The sequence below is a fragment of the Copadichromis virginalis genome, linkage group LG14, assembly GCF_057382275.1.
Source record: "Copadichromis virginalis isolate Kocher_CV1m ecotype Utaka linkage group LG14, C_Virginalis_male_GT1.1, whole genome shotgun sequence".
NCBI lineage: Eukaryota > Metazoa > Chordata > Actinopteri > Cichliformes > Cichlidae > Copadichromis > Copadichromis virginalis.
In genome coordinates, this window is record NC_140631.1 from 7,348,039 (window position 1) to 7,368,873 (window position 20,835).

Sequence of the window (20,835 nt, forward strand, 5' to 3'; positions counted from 1 at the left end):
GAGTGTTTGTTATTTACAAGAAAAGTGTACCAGGCACTTGGAATAACTGCGTATCTGTAGCGATTCTACTGCTGAAAACCTGTTGAATAATGGGAATAAATGAGAATGACGACCACTAACTTAATAGCTTATGGAGTTTATATTATGAAACATTTTTGCACTATCTTGGCAGCACATGGTTAAATAATAAAATGTTTTGGAATTAAAATGTATTTTCTGAATATTTTGGACTTGGAGCACTCACTAACTCAACAATGAGGGTGTTTCATCAGATTCCTCAGGTTGATGTGTGCTGCTGAATGCTAAATAGTTGCTGCAGTCTTGTAATGCAAATAGACAGTTTTTCAACTTTCTATGTTGGCTTTCTTACTTGTTCAATCATAGTTTATGAAAACCAGATTAACTCTGTTGCAGAAAACAATTTTTACATTTGTGTATCTGTTTTTGCATCATTTTGCAGCTGAGACTTTTGGATTGAACCCAAATGTATTCTTAAAAATGTAATTAAACACATTTTAAAAGAATTTTTAAAAGAAAGAACAAGAGAGGGCAATTGCTAAATTCTTTTGTGGGAAAATCTAACTTTTGCTTATTTATGTGATTGTTTTGTAGATGCGTTTCAATGTTCCTCTCATACTTACCTTACAGATCTTATAGCTTTGCTTTAGAAAAGTTGTCTTCATGTTTATTTAAAAAAAACCAACAACTTTACTATTAATGTCTAAGTTCCTCTGCTTTTCAGTTGTATGAGCAGAATGTTGTATGTGTGAAATGAGAATTGACTTTTTATTTGCAGTGTAACATATTGTTGACTTAAACACACACATGCCACATCCCAACTTGTGACATGAATCTCCTGCTTTCATCTTGCTCATGGGAGCCCAATTGGGGTCTCTGAGCCCTTCCTTTATAAAATACATGACTTGTGCATTAATTTTTGAAACCAAGCACACCATTGTTTTTCTTGTGACATTACCAATAAGTTTGATGTGTCACATGGCCCTCTTCCTATTGAAAAAACAAAAGTTGTATCCAAGATGGCCGACTTCTAAATGGCCACCATGGTCAACACCCATCTTGAGGAGTTTGCTCCCTCACATATACTAATGTGCCACAAACAGGACTTTAATATCACCAACCATTCCCATGTTATTACGGTGTATCCATATAAATGGCCCACCCTGTATATTCATACACATTCACACTCTTGCAGACTGGAGGAGCCAGGAATCGCACTACTAACCTTCCGATCAGTAGGTGACCAGCTCTACCTCCTGAGCTACAGCCACCCAGTGATAAGCATGAGTAGGTGACTAGGTTTTGGATAAAGTGTACACTCACAAACCTGTCAAACCTGCATTTGAAATGTTGTCTATCATAGCAGTATACTATTGCAACATGGCATTTGGGTCTTCTAACTAAAATAAGAAAATAGGAACATAAATAGTGCCATCATTGCCAGACCTGGCCCACATCTGGTTGGCATACACTTCGCCATGACATAGTGTGGAAAATACAGTATGTCAGGTATAGGAAAAAAAAAGTCTTAACAACTACATGAGAAAGATGTAGCTATATTTGTAAGTAAAGTTCAATTAGTGAGAAATCATCTATATTGTTAAAGTCTGTTTCATGGCACAGTGTTGTTTAAATGGACATTCATGAACTGCAGGACTGAGGAGAAGAGTTGTGTGAAATAACCCATTTGTCGCTCTCCTTTTAAAAAGAATTTCAGAAGAATAATGGTGTTATCACATCCGTTTTGATGCCTGCCTCTGGTGCCCTAAGGGATAAAAGTGTGTGTGTGTGTGTGGCCCAGGGTTTGATCACAAATGTTTAGGAGAGACAAACACATTAAAGCAAATTTAAAGCTGTCTAAGATGTGCCACAGGCAAAAGGGAGGAAAGGAAAGAAAATTAATTTAAAAAAATATAACAGACTTCACTTTTCATATTCTTTGATGTAATGCCATGTGACAAACAAGAGCAGAGCAAAAACACAGCCATTAAAAATTACAGACAAACCAGACAAAGGCTATCAATCTCAGGATAAATGATGACCAGATACCATCAAGATTTCATGATAAGAGGGATGATATGCTTACACATATACGTCATGTTTGAAAAAAACAAACAAAAACAAAACGTTATCAGTGCTGCAGTGTTTTTAAAGTAAAACCACAGTTCACATAAATCCTGCTCCTACCTTCTCCATTCTGATTTTATCAGTTGTCTCCTTGTGAGATGTATTCTGTCTGTTCACAGGTGTGAGAGTCTGCTAGTCTGTGTCATGACCACAACCAACAGCCAACCAAACTTGATTTATCACTCAAGTGAAAAAGACACTTTCAAAATACTTTTTTCACACCAGTCAAAACAGGGATTGTAAAGAATATACATGGCATCAAACCTTAATTTTTTGCCACTTTATGTAAGAAATGTATAATATAATACAGCGTTTCCCAACCATTGTGCCACAGCACATAGGTGTGCCACGAGCAATGATCAGGTGTGTCGTGGAAGATTATCTCAATATAGAATATTCTCATATAAATCATGGATAATGGATGTAGCGTTGGCCTCTCTTCAAAGATAAAGGCCAAAGAGCAGGAATATGTAGCTGACAGTAAACAAGTTTAAAAAATGGTTAAAATGACAGAAATCTTGGGTCTTTATCAATATCTATCATCAAATCTAGCTCTAGAGGAGCTGTGTGTGTCTGGCTGTGTGCTCAAGTTTGAAGTGAGGTCTACAATTGCAGTGGAAGCTCTGCTGGTAACCTCCATTTATTGGCCAAAGAAATGTACAACATGCTAGTTGTGTAATTTCAGTTAAAACGACATCAGCACTTACAACATCATCAACGGCTATATCAGTTACAGATTATCATTCCATAGAAAAAGATGAGCATGACATTTGTGAAATTCCATGATGGCCTAGTTCTGTGTAATTACTGCAACTTTATCCAGTCACAGATCTTAAGATGATAATCCAGTTTGCAGAGACAGGCAGCAAGCTGAGGCCGGTGCTGGATGGGGCCTGATTTCACTGTTGATATACTGAACCACACACACTCTCTGATCCCTGGATGTTGTAAAAGTACAGGGAACAATTAACTCACCGTAAGGCAGGAGGCTGAAGATGATTTAATGTTGATCTAACACTATTCTTCTCTGTTGTTTCAATGCTTATCTGTGATCTTATGTCTGTGGACTTGTTGGTACAAGTCACTGGGAAAGAAAAGACAGACCCGACTGTGGAGAAGTCAAATATTAAAATTTGTACAAATATGCAAAACTGGCTGGAGTCCCCTGTCATGAAAAAATATTCTGCAGTAACTGAATCCCGAAGAAAGTGAAAGAGGAGAAAGGCTGTGGCTGTAAATACCCATAAATGCTCAGTAGTAGATAGTAGTAGATCCAAAAACTTGACTTTTTTCCTGTCTGGCAGCTCCATCTTCAACATGCTTTGTTCAGTATTCATATGTTCACGCCATCTCAGCCTCACCTCTCTATGGCTGTGCCCCAATTCAGGGTCTGCACGCTTGAAGTACGCGCACTACGTACGATGCGTACTATACGTACGAGAAGTGCGGAAGTGAGAGGCTTGTGAAATGGGACGGTCTAGCCTTCGTCGCGCTGTTCAGGTTGCCTAGCAACCATGATACTGACCGCGAGAAACGTTTCATACAGCTTTGTGTGACAGAAATGAAGGAGAAAAATGTTTTGTTGGTCATTCATTTTTGTCATGACATCACTTTGATTAGTTGAGTATCTGAGGCTGAGACCACCGGACTGTAAAACATGATAGTTGGGCTTCATTTCTGTACTGAAGAGTCATTTCAAGATTAGTTAGTAAATAACAACTAGCTAATGTTGTTCATGAGACAAAAAATAATCTCACTGTGGTAATGTAAATATAATATGGCCAATTTTTTATCTATCTATCTATCTATCTATCTATCTATCTATCTATCTATCTATCTATCTATCTATCTATCTATCTATCTCCATATTCTGTGTGGATTTCATTGCATGTTTTTAACAGTTTGAGTTAACTGCAAACTGTGAACCAGTAAGATCACAAGACACACTGATCACTGATCTCTTACGCCTCCCTCCATTACTTTCTTTAAAAACACTGGAAACACAGTAAAAAATGATTATCACATTCAAGTGTTGTTAAAGTCAGTGGGTGCCACAGAAACTGCAAATTGCTGTTATAGCTACATTATATTGTAGGTAAACTGGTAAAACACTGAACTGTCACTCAGCCTCATGTCTGCTTTGATGATGTAATTTCTATGAATTTAATTTAATTTAATCTCTGATGTCAATAATGAATGAGAACCATAACATACAGCACACAATGTAATTACCATACAGCATGGTAGGTGGCACAGGCTTAGCCAGTACCTTTGAACCGGTGTTTTTCTCTTCAGGACCACATGTTGAGTTTTACATGTTTTTGTTGTTGTTGTTGTCATAGTCCATGGAAGGTGTTTTATTAATGGTGTCCTATCCGTACAGACTGTACTGATCCTGCTGTGTCTCCAAAGAAAAACTGGTATCTTAAACTCATAGGCAAATTCATGTCAGCTGCTGGCTACACTCTTCACGGCACACATAATGAAGATCTGGGAATATCGAGTAGAAAATCAGTGTCTGAGTGTGTTTAGAGATCATGTGGATATTACTTTACTGTTTGGGCTTTAATCTCTGTGCGGCGGCTTTGGTTCTTTTCTCCCCACAGTTACTTTGGATTTCTTCCTTTGCCTTTCTTCCACGTGCTTCTTGAGTTCAGCTCAGAGCTCTCAGAGCACTCCTCCTGTGATGGTGAAATAATAAACAGCTCTAACGGCAGCCTGGCTGTCTGGCTCTCCTCTCCAAAGCTGTTGTGACACATCAGTCAGATTTCTAACATGTAGGGTGTTTGGAAAAGCAAAGCAGCTAATTGCCGTCACGGTTCTCACTGACAGAACCTGACTCGTGCAGTTTATGTTCAGACTTAACTCTGTGCCCTGCCAGTTTCTCTGGTGAGGTCAGGGTGCATGGAATCTCAGCACGTAGGGAAAAAAAACAAACAACGAAAAAAAAAACCCCCAACATGCAGCAGCCTGGAGAGCATGAGCTCATGCTTGCAGTACCTGGCCTGGCTGACAATGGGGTACTATCAGCCAGGAGCTATGGATGCTTCAAGTTTTCATGTTGAAACATCACGGTTGCGCAAGAGAGTGAAATATGATTTGTATGACATGCCTCAAACCCTATGTTTAAGTTAGATCATAAAATGGGGATGTGTCACTGGATAGCTATGCAGTCAGTGTCATGAACATGTAGGAAGAAAATAGCTAGGATCCGCTCACAGGGGAACGCTTGGTTTTGTTTTTAGGAAAACCTTTTTAGATCTGTATAGTAAAAAACAAAAAAAACAAAAACAAAAACAAACCAAAACAAAAGATACAATTTATGTTGTAACTGGGCAGCGATAAGAACTGACGACTTAATGGGGAGCAAAATGGGACGTGATTAAAAGAGAATCGGTCATGTTAATCACATCTGGCACTTTGTATTTTTAAACTTCTCCATCTGTTTGTGTTTGCATGGAAACTGGAGGGGAAGAACTGTAAATGAGAGCGACCTTCAGTGATTAGTGTGACACAGTTTATGTTATCTGATCCCCATCTGCAACCTACTACATGAGTTTTAAATGTCTTCATTGTGTGCCATACCTGTGTAACACTTGCTTCCAGCTCAAGTCAAGTCAAGTCAAGTCGGCTTTATTGTCACTTCAACCATATACAGTTTAACAGTACACAGTGAGGCGAAACAACTAAGGATGACTTTTTTTGTTATCAGACAGCAGACAAAGTGCACGTGCAAATGTGCAAACAAGAGCAGCAAGTGACAGTGTGACAAAAAAAACAAACAAACAAAAACCCCACAACGTAACATAATAATAAGGTTTTGTGATGGTGAGTTGAGGTAGTGGAGGAACAGTAAACATTCCTTAGTGTAGCAGCAAAAATTAGGAAGTGCAGAAGTTAGTGCAAAAAGTCCAGTAATAATATTGTGCAAAAGAGCATTTACAGGTTGGTGTGTACGATGGTTTGGTGGTGTAGGTCAGTGTGTTTGCACTTGTGTTGATTAGTCAGTCCAGTCTCAATGTTTTGAGGTAGTTGAGTTAAGCTGAGTGATAGTGTGTGTGTGTGTGTGTGTCAGTCAGTCCCTTTTTGCTGAGGAGACGGATGGCTTGTGGAAAAAAGCTGTTGCACAGTCTGGATGTGTGTGCCCGAATGCTTCGGTACCTTTTTCCAGATGGCAGGAGTGTGAAGAGTGTGTGAGAGGGGTGTGTCCGATCAGCCACAATGCTGGTGGCTTTGCGAATGCAGCGTGTGGTGTAGATGTCCTCAATAGAGGGGAGAGAGACCCCGATGATCTTCTCTGCTGTTCCCACTATCCGCTGTAGGGTCTTGCGGTCTGCTATGGCACAGTTCCCAAACCAGACAGTGATGCAGCCACTCAGGATGGTCTCGATAATGCAGCACCACTTGGGCTCCGGAGTGGCCGCTGCGTGCTACTGCCGCGCCGCCATGTAAGAACCTAGGGCCAGCTAGGGCCTAGCTCTAGGGCCAAGAAGGTATAGCACTCTGAGGGTAGGCCAGGGTTTCATGGAGCTGGGAAAAGTTTTGAGTCAGATGATAGATGCTTTGTAAAGTGTTGTGTTTGTTGTGGTGTGTGGTCAGCATAGCAACAGGTTGGTACTCATTTTGGCCGTCATCCTTTGAAAGCTGAACTCTGAGCCTCACAGTTCCTTCTCTCTGGGGAGACATTCAATCTTTTTCATGCTTGGATGAAATTAGCATCTCCTCAAGAAGAAAATATATGTGCCCACAACTCTCGAGTAAGACACATTTTGCTAGCATTATGCCATATTCCTTGTACGTTTATATTTAAAAAAAAAAAAAAAAAAAAAAAAAAAAAAAAAAGCGCTTAAGGACAAAAGACAAAGCACAGACAAAATTGGATGACTTGTTTCAATTTGACCTGTAGGGTTTTTTGCCATACAAAAAGTTTGCAGTCTCTTTTTTCTCTCTGCAAGCTAATGAACACTAATCATACACACTTGATAGTTAATTATGTAGAAATGATTATCCAAGATGCATTTCAGCTTAACAGAGGCGGGCTTGGGTTACCTTGTGCTGCTAGAGGTGTGCTCTGGTTGTGCCGGCTGGTGGCCTTCCTGGACTTTGGGTCCGTTTGATCTCCTTTTGTTTAATATGTGCATTGAAGGACAATATCCCTAATCAAAAAAATACTCCAGGATTCCTCAGTGTCATGGGAGGCCAAGGTAATGCCATCCAGAGTATCTGGTTAGATATAGTACCATATTTCTAAATGTTTTTAGAGCTGACTACAATAACCCAAGTTTTATCTGAATTTAGAAGCGGGAAGTTAGAGGTCATTCAGGTCTTTAAGACAGTCCTGCTTTTTGGTGTGTGTCTTCTGGCTTCAAAAGAGAAAAAGAGCTGGGTATCATCTGCATAACAGTGAGATTGTATGCCATCCCTTCTAATGCCTAGGGACCATTTATACCATTTGTTCTAACTGACAACATAATAATATAAAATAATTTTTAAGAAGCTAGATTTAGTTTCTGAACCATTTATGTTGAAGTGTTCACTGGGATTGTAATGCAAGGCCCTTAACATCATTATCTCATTATCTGACACACAGGGATACCGCTTTAGCCTTGAGAATCTGCTTTAGGATGCATATAGGGTGGTGGTAATCAAACAAGCTCCAACCCAAAGTGTAGTTTGACTCAAATCTGGTGCAGTTTCAGTTTAATTTCCCAAAGTCGGACCTATACTTGTAAAAGTTAAGGCGTACTGTAGCCGTTACAATGTGAAGCCAAAGGTCTTGGCCAAGAGTCAGTTTGCAACACCTTGTGAGTCAGAATAAGTTGAAAACTGAAGCCACAGGACCAAAGACTGCAGATACCCACTTGGTCTGGTTTTATAGGTCATCCAGTCCCCAAGTACTTGAAAAGCATTGTTGTTTTTACCCCCCAAAAAAAACAAAACAAAACAAAACATGAACATGTAGGAACAGTAAAAGTAATGAAATAATGAGTGAACCAGAATTCTCCATAGGCTGTGGCGCTTGGTGTTGTTCTTGAGGAAACTGAACTGTACATTTACATTAATGGTTCATCATGCACTGTAATTAAGAGAAAACTACAGACTAGAATTAAAAACTAGTTTGAAGGTATTTTGTATGAAAACATAATTGCAGTTACACTAACATCCCCATTACTGCAAACTTGTCAAGAAGTGAAACCTCTTCAGTTGCACAGCTGTTGTCAGTCAGCTGTCCTCTTGCCCGTCAGCTGTCCTCTTGCCCTTGGAAGATTTAAAACATCCAGATAACAGGTTGTGTGAATTATGCTAATTAGAAGCTGAGAATAAATGAGTCTTCTGTATTGTCCTCATTGTGGTGTGGCAAAAAGCTGAATATGTAAAAAATAAAAAATAAATTTAAAAATGAAAGCTGTCAAATGATTCAGTGTAGCCGTTTATAGAAAAAATTTAATTTGTCCTCAGTTTAATGTTAAACTAACGACTATTCATGAATTCAAGAATGGCAGATGTCATGATTTTTAATGGTCTAGTCAAAGGCATTTCCTGTCCAGCTGAAAACCTTCTACAGAATCTCAGGTCTCCTCTAAAAAGTGGAATAAAAAAAAAAAAAAAACAAAACAAAAAAAAACACAAACTAAAAAAAAAACCCCACTTCATCGCTTATCCAAGAGTAAGTCCTGTATTTGTATGTGAACAGCCAAGCTCAGACATGAGGATATCTACAACATAAAGTTTCCAGGACTTACTCTGTGTGGAAACCTCCTTAAACCCAGCATTTCTATGATTAGGTTATCAAAGAAGCTTTGTCAGCTGGAAAACTGACGCTCTAAAAAAGCCTCTTCGAGACAGGTTTGAAAGATGGTGTTCCCCTTTTCCAAACTGCATCTCTCCACATGCTTTACACTATAATTTAGAGGCAGGCTTCCGCAGCTGATTTTACGAGTAGGTGGTATTCAGTGCGGACCCATTCAGACGGCTGAGTTAAAGACCTGAAGGCACGGAGGATCAGAGGGGAGAAAAAAATACTTTGTGGTAATGCAGCATGTACTAACCACACTGTAAACCCAGCTGAAACTGGCACCACACGCTTGCGCACACCACACGCTTGCGCACACCACACGCTTGCGCACACCACACGCTTTGCGCACACCACACGCTTTGCGCACAGTTCCACAATGCACAAAAGGTCAGGATGATGGATTCCCAGACTGAAACAGCAAGAAGGGACATAATATTCTGTTTGCATGTGTGCGTCTGACATACGCATGGTGTAAAGACAACACACTCCTGAATTTATTGGCTCTCTGGAGCCCTGATAAAACTCATCATGAATTAGCCCATTTGTAGACGACAGAGCAGAGTGTGTGTACCGTGTGTATGTGTGCATTTTGGGGGTGAAAATTGGCGAGTAGGAGTATTCTTTTGCAACACTTGTGTTTTGGTTAATTAGAAACAACGCAAGTCTTGTCATGAACCAGTAAATCAGTGTTTTCTGCCACTGACATGTTTGTTCAGGATTTCTTCACTTCCTCTCATGTTTGTCATTACTCTGCTCTTTCCTGTTTATCTTGTGTATGGGCTTTTGGCTTTTAAAGCTGAACAATCCCCACCAAAAAAAGCTATGAAAGTTGCATTTGTTATCATTGCATATACAATCCTTTGCATGCCCAGGGAAATGTAATAAATGTAAGCTCTCTGCATGTGGATGTCTAATCAGTCTTCCTACTTACATCCCCCCCCCCATCAGAAACCATACAGCACCAGAAGATTTTAACGCCGTTCCACTGCGTCCATTTCACACTTTTCCTCTTCAAAGCATGAAATAGACATGCTTTTGTCATGAGCTGTGTGCAACCAGTAATGGTGGATCCAATGTGCAGACAGTTTGAGGCAAAAACATGAACTCAAATGTAACAAAACTGAAAACAAAAAATAAACTTACACACGTAAGACAACCGAACACACAGCATAGGACGAAGGAGATCACAACACAGACCAAAGAAAACACATGGCTTAAATACACAGAGGGAGCAATCAGGGAATGGGAGACAGGAGGGAACCACAGCTGGGACAAATCAGGGCTAATGAGACAAGGGAAGCAAAGCCAGATACATTATCGTGAGACACGGACTTTCAAAGTAAAACAGGAAACACAGAGACATAGACTTGATAAGGGCATAGTATGGGCAGAAATCGGTGCCATCAGAAACTGAATTTGAATAAGTTAAATTTGAATTTGAATTGCTCAGATTGAATCTGAATTGTAACTTGAATAAATGCTTTTGAAAACTGAATTTGAATTAGTCTAATTTGAAATTGAATTTATGGTTTGAAAATGATCATCACTAAATTGAAATTGAATTTTATATTTTGAAAATGAATTGATTTGCTTTGAAACTGCATTTTATCCTTTAAAAATTCAGCTCTCGAATAATTTCAGTTTCACTTCTCACCATTCAGTTTCAGTTTTGGAACTTACATCCGGTTCCGGTTCAAGCGCAGATTAATAGAACTACGTTTTACTAGCGGACCGAAAGTGTTACTGACGGGAATCTACAGCGTCTTGAGCTGAATTAAGACTTCAGAAGTCATTCGTCATGTCGAATGACCAGCGGATAAACTCTCAGGTTGGTAATAAATGTATTACATGTATGAGAACAAGCGTCATGTTAACATATGATAGCCGTAAGGTAACTTTTATGCTTATTGTAGCTGTTAGCTAAAAACGCTAATTTAGCGTAGTTTGCCCTGGATTCAGCTTTGACAACAAATATGATCGACTGTTTCTAGTAGAATTCCAAAGTTGTCATCTTGTACCCTCTCAGAGTACCCCCTCTGTATGCTTGCAGAGACCCCTACAGTAGGGAAACATGCAAAACAGTGTCCAAACCTTTTGTATTTTAGCTTTATTTATGTCTTACACAGCATCCCAACTCTTTAGCTAACTTAATAACTTTAGCTAAAGTGAATAGTTAGTCTTATTCATTAGTGCAGCATTACTGGATCACCTCTGTTTGAAGTGATATAATATGATATACAACTATCACTGTGTTTAACTACCATAATAATTCTTAGGGTACTGAGTGCATGCTTAATTAGATTTTTTCTTTTTTTAAAGCATACTGCTCCATTACTATGTTTGACAGGCTGAAGTTGTCGGGTCACCTCCTAAATCGACCATCTTTTACAGGTGTTTTGTGCCAGAAATGGAGTGTCCACTGAAGACTGAAGATACTGAATCTCTACGCCTTGCCATTGATCCCTCTTGTGCCTTCATCTAGACAAGAGACATTAACTTAACCACTCTCATATGCTCTGTACCTACATCACCTTCCCTGACAGTTGTAGCTTGGCTCATCTGAGGGTGAAATTATAAGAATGTGTTATTTTGCAAAGTGCTCTCTAGGGTGCCTAAATAAAATATGGCATTGAGGTCATTTCTTTTGAATTAATCCCTTCTTCTGAAATATAAGAACCTCTCCTGGTTTTAATGGCACTTTGGATTTCCTTACTTTCTGTTCCACTTCCAAACCCAAATAGATGCTGACAAGCTGACACAGTAACATGGAAGAGGGAAAGAAGTTGGAAAGGACTACTACAAATAAACCCAATGCCTAACAGTGAAAAATGTAAAATAAGAACAATGATAATAATAAAGATAAAAGATGAAGTAACAAGTTTTTAGTTTATTCCAAATGATCATCCAGATGTCTGTGACATGTGATGACAAACACCATAATGGAAGGCCTTAGTCATCATATGCTTAAACTCATCATATATTTTTGCATATGCTGAACAGGCAGTCAGACATGCTGTAACTGTGGGGTAGAAAACAGCATGAACACCATACGGCAGGGGTCTCAAACTCCAGTCCTCGAGGGCATGGAAAAGTTGCATGACACTGGCCCTTGAGGACTGGAGTTTGAGACCCCTGTCATATGGAATATGACAGGTGTGGTTGAACTGCATGAAGACTCTGAAGTTTCTCTTCTCTTCTGGCAGGACAGGAATGTGGCCTTGTCCTGTGAGCCACCGTAAGGATGTACTTAGAGTAGAACTGGACTGTCACCGGCCTCAGGCTCTTCACCCTTTTCAAAGACAAAGCAGTCATTTAGATAAAATATTAGATATTGTTTACCTGTAAATGCACAAAGTAAATTTTGAAATGTAATTATTGTCAAGAGTGAACAAGCACTGATAGTGTAATCTACAGCTGTGGCCAAACGTTTAGAGAATGAGTAGTGTTGTTTGCTTATTTACAAAGTTTCAGTGATAGTTGTATATCATATTATATCACTTCAAACAGAGGTGATCCAGTAATGCTGCACTAATGAATTAGACTAACTATTCACTTTAGCTAAAGTTATTAAGTTAGCTAAAGAGTTGGGATGCTGTGTAAAGCTAAAATACAAAAGGTTTGGACACTGTTTTGCATGTTTCCCTACTGTAGGGGTCTCTGCAAGCATACAGAGGGGGTACTCTGAGAGGGTACAAGATGACAACTTTGGAATTCTACTAGAAACAGTCGATCATATTTGTTGTCAAAGCTGAATTCAGGGCAAACTACGCTAAATTAGCGTTTTTAGCTAACAGCTACAATAAGCATAAAAGTTACCTTACGGCTATCATATGTTAACATGACGCTTGTTCTCATACATGTAATACATTTATTACCAACCTGAGAGTTTATCCGCTGGTCATTCGACATGACGAATGACTTCTGAAGTCTTAATTCAGCTCAAGACGCTGTAGATTCCCGTCAGTAACACTTTCGGTCCGCTAGTAAAACGTAGTTCTATTAATCTGCGCTTGAACCGGAACCGGATGTAAGTTCCAAAAAACTGAATTTTGGAACTGAAATTGAATTGTAGAACTGAAACTGAATGGTGAGAAGTGAAACTGAAATTATTCGAGAGCTGAATTTTTAAAGGATAAAATGCAGTTTCAAAGCAAATCAATTCATTTTCAAAATATAAAATTCAATTTCAATTTAGTGATGATCATTTTCAAACCATAAATTCAATTTCAAATTAGACTAATTCAAATTCAGTTTTCAAAAGCATTTATTCAAGTTACAATTCAGATTCAATCTGAGCAATTCAAATTCAAATTTAACTTATTCAAATTCAGTTTCTGATGGCACAGATTTCTGCCCATAGATACAGCTGACAGGGGAGAGAGAGCAACTATGGAACACAGAGATAGAAAGTAGAAGACAGAACTCTAAGAAACCAAAAGACTAGAAATGATAAATAATGGCAAAATCAAAGTTCAATAATAATGATTGAACTTTGTGATTTCCCATAAAATGGCAAAGAACAGTAAGCCATTCTCTGAGAAGGAATTTATCAAGTGTTTGTGTAAGAGTGTTTGGTGGACTATGTAAGTGCTTATATGCCCTGTGAAAAAAAAAGCATTTCAGAGTGTGTGAAAGCATAACAAAACAGATCGAGGACACTGTGGGAAATCTAGAGCTTCAGCTGTGAAACAACACTTTCCAGAGAAGAGCCACGATGTCTCTGATACAGTGAAGTTAATCATCTTTGTACATGGGATAGAGTTTGAGATTACGGACAAGTTGGAAGGTGTGTGCTCAGTGAAAGGGACTAGGACGAAGAGTGATTTATTTAAAGGTAGCTGCATGATTTCGATAGGCTGGGGGATTAATGTGACAAACTGGCAGATGTTACATGGCTGTCCAAATCTAACAAGGAAAACTGTTGGACTTTTGAAGCAGATGTAAGATAAACTGAAATAAATGCGGACATCTATGACAGGTGCGTGACATTTATATGATTAAAAAATGTAATATTTTTTAATTTACAAATATCATGTTATCAACATGATATATATGAATACCGATTATTTATAAACAAACATTGTTTTTGTTTATACATAATAGGCGATAGGCGTATATATCAACATTATTGATTTATTATCAGAATCAGAGAGACATTATTAATCCCAGAGGGAAACTGAGTTGTCATACAAATATACAACAAACATCAAGCACTCCTATAAAATGAAGTCTAGAAACAGAGATATTGATTAATAAATATTAATATAAAAATAGTGATATAGGTATAAATATAAATATACATCTAAATATAAAAGGACACAAATATGTGTGCAAATATATGTCATGGCGTACACAGGTAACAGGGTGCAGTGTGGTGTGATTCATTCTGTTTTGCATATGTGGACCTGACCCAACTGGATGAATTAAAGAGTCTGAACGTCCCCTCAGACAGCGAAGCTGAAGGAACCCTTTGCTGAAACTGCTCTTCGGATTGCCCGGTGTGTTATGGAGGGGATGGGAGTCATTGTCCATGATTGCCAGCAGTCTTGCTGCAAGCAGCCACCCTGCTGCTTGCAGGGTGGCGAGCTTCATGCCAACAACAGACTCAGCCTTCCTGATGAGTTTGTTCAGTCTGTTTGCATCCTTTGCTTTGATGCCTACACCCCAGCATGACACAGCAAATGGTGCTCGCAACAATGAACTGATAAAACTTATATAGCAGCCTGCTGCATACATTGAAGGATCTGAGCCTTTGTAGAAAGAAGAGCCGGCTCAGTAGGCAGCATCCATGTTGGCATTATGTGTTAGCCTATTGATTTATTCAGTACACGTAGGCAATTTTGGGGGATTATGTTACATTTTCCTGATTTTCTTTAACTGGTTTATTTATTTTAGTTAATCAACTTATTTGTTTGTATCCATGTGAATAAAAACACATTTTATTAAAATGTGTTGAAATCCATGTTAAAATGTAAAATAATGATGGATCAAGTATTTTGAAAAATTTGAAATCCCTTTTGCTCTTTTAAACATATGAAACAATGTGTCATATGTTTAACAGCTCCATCCATCCATCCATTCGCTACCGCTTATCCTTTTCAGGGTCGCGGGGGGTGCTGGAGCCTATCCCAGCTGTCATAGGGCGAGAGGCGGGGTACACCCTGGACAGGTCGCCAGTCTGTCGCAGGGCTAACACATAGGGACAGACAACCATTCACACTCAGATTCACTCGCACATTCACACCTAGTGGCAATTTGAATTATCCAATTAACCTATCCCCACAAGCTGCATGTCTTTGGACGGTGGGAGGAAGCCAGAGTACCCGGAGAGAACCCACGCAAACACAGGGAGAACATGCAAACTCCACACAGAAAGACCCCGGCCTGATGGTGGAATTGAACTCAGGACCTTCTTGCTGTGCGGCAACAGTGCTAACCACCGTGCCACCGTGCTGCACCGTGCTCATTTGCATTATATATGGTTCATTTTTTACAAGTATCTGGCTTTTATTTGAAAAGCTTTGCAAGAGGAAGTGAATGTTGTGATCGGCAGCCTGCTCTGACAGAAGTTACGACGGAAAGTAAGCGAAGTTTGCGCAAGTGTGTATGAACTGAGCTATCTGCTCAGCAGTCTTTGTCGATGTGCACATTTTGCAAACTGTCTGTGAGAAGCTCGGGACATTTCTGCTCCAAATCCACTGTGCAGCTGCTCCCTTTTGTTTTAGTTCAAGAGCCCACGCCAACTTGGAGATGCCTGCTGATCACTCTGCATTCCTTCACACATAGCTGTTTCTCTACAGAAAACCTGCCCTCCACCCTCTGAAAACATGGGATTACAGAGCCTATACATGTAGAACCATTGTTAAAAATGATGTCTAAAATAAGTCTAAGTTTGACTTTGAAAAGACGTCCACAACAACCGCATTTGGACTATAAATAGCCTGTATATGTAGGTCCTGCCAGCGACAACACTAGACATTCAGCAGATGTTGAAAAAAAAAAGATGTCGCCTATAGTGTTAAAAAAACAACCCCTTTAGTGGTCCAAAAATGACTTATAAAAGACATAATTACAACGTCACTTTCCACAGTGGGAAGTGAATTGTGGGAGTGAGTCAAAGCACTTTATATTTTAAGGTAGACCCTACAGTAATACACATAGAGAGAACCCCAACAATCATATGAGCCCTGCGTGCAAGCACTTTGGCAACAGTGGGAAGAAAAAACTCCCTTTTAACAGGAAGACACCTCCAGCAGAACCAGGCCCAGGGAGGGGCGGCCATCTGCCGCGACCGAAGCTGAGTGTCTGCATAGCAGTGAAAAATGTAAGGTATGTTTTCCAATGATGCTGCTTAAGGGAAGCATGTATAATGTAAACAGAACTGGTCCTAGCACAGACGCCTGTGGAACTCCATAATTACCTTACTGTGTGAACATGACTCTCCATTTACTCCATTTATTAACACTGTTTTAGTATCTAGTTTGAGTAACACCTGATTGTTTATGTGACCATGGGATCTAAGTAAACACTAAAAGGAAAAGCAAGGAAGAGATTACAGCATATGAAATATCTAAAGGTGAAGCAGGTATTGGTTAAGGTCAACTTTGTCTATGTATATTTCATAACTGAGTATTTACAACATTTATAGATTTCTCAATATATTCTGTATTATTCTTCAGTGTCAGCCACGAAAATGCTACAACATATATGTACATGTATCTATCTTTAAGCTTTCCACTCTTTTTACTTTTTTTTATTTGGCACTGTATATTTGTTTTATATACATATAATGATACTTCTATTCCCCCATTTCATTTTTAGTGTGAATTCCTCTTCCATAAGTAACATAGTTTTGAAAAACAAAAATCATTGAGAATTAAAAATGTTTGAATGTAAAGACTAAGACAAAAATTGCAATGTGTTAAAATTAACAATCGAAAAAACACAGGCTTTTTGGGCATGTGGCTTGTCATGTGAGGGCAGTTTTTCCACATTGCATGCTGACGTCACTTTCTATTTTCATGTAGTCTGCTTCCATTACATGCAAACATTCTTTTTACATGCAATGGCGTTCGTGGAGCTGTGACGTCCACTTGAAATCAGCGGCTTCAGTACATCTTTTTTTGTGTTTGCAGAAGTGCTCACAATTACATGTTCCTCTGCTGCTGGCTGGAACTAATGATGTTGTCTTTCCAAACTTTGGCTTTGAGGAAATACGTGGCCTCAGCTTGATGGATGTTCTCTAATAACGGTACTAATTGGCTCTGCCTGCAAATGCGTGAGCATGTGTGGTTGAGTTTGTGCATTCAGCTCCAGGGTCTGGACGAGGAAAGGGTGATGTAATGCTAAATCGGGGCCTTGCTGCCAAGTTGCAGGGCTGATGTGGTAACACAGAGAAGTTTTGATAAGACAGAGTGCACGCGCACGCGTGTGTGTGTGTGTGTGTGTGTGTGTGTGTGTGTGAGAGAGAGAGAGAGAGAAAGAGAGTGTGTGTGTGTGTGTGTTTGACTGCAGAGAAAGAACAATTGATGGATATGACTGAGATATATTTTGGCTCAGTGTGCTTGCATGACATCATCTTGCACTTACACATACACGCAAGTGGTCTTGCTTAACCGTCAGTCATCGTTTATCATTGGGTTTTTACTGATTAGTTTGTAGGAAAAAATGCAGGACGTGCATACAGAGTTTATTTTTTTCTCACTCAGTTTGATTTTTTCCTGTGATTTTAAAGTTCAAGTTCAGTAAAAAGACAATCAAAAGAAGAACCTTTAAGTACTTCACAGTTTTAGGCATGCATGTGTAGTTTCTGCTTATCCACAAAACTTCCCCAAAGTCACATCCAGTTCTTGAGGTCATATCCTTACGGCAGTCTCGAGTATCCTCTCTACTGTTGAAATTAGGGGCCCGTCCACTTCCACCACTATCTAATCCTGCCACTGTCGCACAGAGGACACCCCGTCCAGACTCATTCACTACGTGTCTCCCACCCTCTGCACACTGTATCTGACTCACCTCTCTTGGAGGAGTTAGTCAGCTAGTGTGTGTGTGTGTGTGTGTGTGTGTGTGTGAGAACCGGTATGTGCGTACTTTAACATTCATGTTTTAGATCAGGGGTGGCCAACCAGTCAGAGACCAAGAGCCACTTTTTTTTTACTGTGTTACCGCAAAGAGCCACATCATACGCATGGGCACACATGAACATCACCCATCCTTTCCTCTCTCTCTCTCTCTCTCTCTCTCTCTCTCTCTCTCTCTCTCTCTCTCTCTCTCTCTCTCTCTCTCTCACACACACACACACACACACACACACAAAATACACACATCTCTGCTCAGCCAGATTTATTGTAAATGTCACACACACCCATGTTAATGACAGAAATGGACTCCTACAGTACTAAAACCACAGGCCAGTCATTTTCAACAATGAACATTGTGTGCACTGTCTCACACACACAAACTCTCAGTTCAACCAAGTCCACAAACAAAAATATAATAATCTACAATAGCATTTACTTTTATAATGCATGTTGTTTAGTGGGACTTCTGGCATTCCTTGCCTTGAACAATCCTCTTTAAATCTGGCTTGTATTCCGTTGTTGTCACTCGAAGCAATTCTTTCACATGTGTGTCAGTCAGAACAGATCGATGCTTTGATTTCACATGTTTTAGGGTAGAAAACACAGACTCGCAGACGTATGTTGACCCAAACATTGACAGTATCTTAAGCGCAGCCCGTTTGACATTGGGGTATTTTTCCATTGGCACACTTTTCCAGAACTCAATGGTCCCTTCCCTTAAAGCAGGTTTCAATTGGTCCTCTTCACAAAGATCGATCATCTCCAACTCAGCCGCAGCTTCATCTGTGACTAGCGGGACTTTCAAACAGCCGGTCTCTGCATTAAATGGGTCGACGAGGAACGTAATCTGTGGCCTTTTCAATTGTAGATCATGGAACCGGGTCACGAAGCTTTCGTGCAAGTTTTCAATCAGCGTTGCATATCTGGCTCTTTGCTTACTCAGGGCAGCACTGGTGACTTGCCCGCTGGCTTTTAGCAGAGTGGGAAAATGCGTTAAATCTCCCTTTTGAATATGTGTCTTGAACAGCTTCAGTTTGTTTACAAACGCAAACACACTTTGCACTAGGTCAGGGAGCATTTTTAACTTACCCTGCAGGGTCAGGTTCAGTCTGTCCAAGTGACACAGCATGTCGACCAAAAAGGCCAGATCCATAATCCACTTGAGGTCCGAGAGCTCGGGATAGTCCTTGTCCTTCTTTTCCATAAACAGTTTCACGGCATCCAAAAGCTCAAAGAAGCGAGAGAGTACCTGGCCTTTTGACAGCCACCTCACAGTGCAGTGCAGCGGCAGGTCACCTGGAAGCCCTTGGTCCAGCTCAGCGATGAGATTCTTGAATTGCCTGTGGTTAAGCGCATGTGTGCGGATATAGTTGACGATTTCCATCACAGGCTTCACGACGTTATCTAAATTCAATGATTTAGACACGAGTTGCTCCATGTGGATGATGCAGTGGAAATTCCAAAAGTCAGGAATAGTTTGGTCAGCTTTGCACAGCCCCACAAGCCCGTTCACAGATCCCATCATGGCTGGTGCTCCATCCGTGGCTATTGCAGTTAATTTTGTTATGGGCAGATTTGCTTTTTCAAATGCAGCCATCATGGTTTCTTTCACATCTATGCCACGGGTTCTGTCTTTTAATGGCACAATATCCAGGAGTTCTTCTTTGATCACACAATCGTTTGAAACAGACCGTGCAAATATTGCCAACTGAGGCTTGTCTTGTATATCACAACTCTCATCCAATGCGACACTAAAATACTCACATGCTTGAAGGTCAGAGTGCAACTGTGATTCAATAGCCGTGTTAATGTCCGATATTCTGTGTTCAACAGTGTGGCGGGACAGTTGGACGTCTGATACCATGCGTTTTAATTTGTCGTTTTCAGGAGACAAGATTTCAACAACATCACTGAGGCATTTTTTAACGAACTCCCCTTCATTGTATGGCTTTTTAGCCCGTGCAATGTTCCAAGCCAGCTGATAGGATGCGAGCGTTATGGTCTCTGACCGCTTCGTAAATTTTTGGAAAAACTGTATCTGCTTTTCTGCCTGACTTTTCTAAGTGGCCAACTCGTGCTTGCGAAGTTCAGTCCCTTTTGGAAATTCCTGGTCGATGTTAGCATGGAGTGAGCTGAAGTGGCGCTGAAGATTTGAAGCTTTGAAATGTGCTAATGGCGTCTGACATATAAGGCAGAATGGCTTACCATTGCGTTCAACAAAAAAATATAAACTCTCCCACTCTGTTAAAAACGTCCTGTGTTCATCTTCATATTTTCTTTTTGCTGTGCATTTTTTTCCTGCCATTTTAAGGGCGAACTTGCTCCTACTGGGAAACTTTGCGGTATTTTCATCTCACACACATGCGCATTTGATGAAAATACCGTATTGAACTCAAGCGAAGCGAACGCGCACATTTTAAAACAACAACATAAAAAAAATCAAAACACAAACTTTGATATGAACGTAAGAGCCGCATGAAACCAGGCAAAGAGCCGCATGCGGCTCGAGAGCCGCGGGTTGGCCACCCCTGTTTTAGATGCAGATGCAGATATTGCACAATATCTGGTGGAGAATGTAATTAAAGGTTAGGAAACAGCAGAAATGCTTGTTTTGTCTTAATTTTGCCTGCAGGCAAACCAAAGGTGCACATGGCTCCAAAAATTGGCTTTTAGAAAATGTATCATTCACATCTTTTGACCACTGACTGTGTATAAAAGATGGAATTAGGCACCATCAGGTCCCTCGGTAGTTTGTAAGGTGAAGCCTCAAGTCGAATTGTTTGGGTAGCCACTTTCTTGTCGATTTAAAATGCA

At 40.0% G+C, this 20,835-nt stretch overlaps 1 protein-coding gene across 1 annotated transcript; it reads right to left on the reverse strand.

Annotated features, from left to right (window-relative positions):
* Window positions 1-18,475: 18,475 nt before the first annotated feature.
* Window positions 18,476-19,543, reverse strand: LOC146693331 (general transcription factor II-I repeat domain-containing protein 2A-like). The gene has a single exon (XM_085430084.1). The coding sequence runs from the start codon at window positions 19,541-19,543 to the stop codon at window positions 18,476-18,478; it is 1,068 nt and encodes a 355-aa protein (XP_085286210.1).
* Window positions 19,544-20,835: the final 1,292 nt, after the last annotated feature.

Coding starts and splice junctions, on each gene's coding strand:
- LOC146693331 (XM_085430084.1), bottom strand. CDS start 19,543: ATGGGATCTGTGAACGGGCTTGTGGGGCTGTGCAAAGCTGACCAAACT.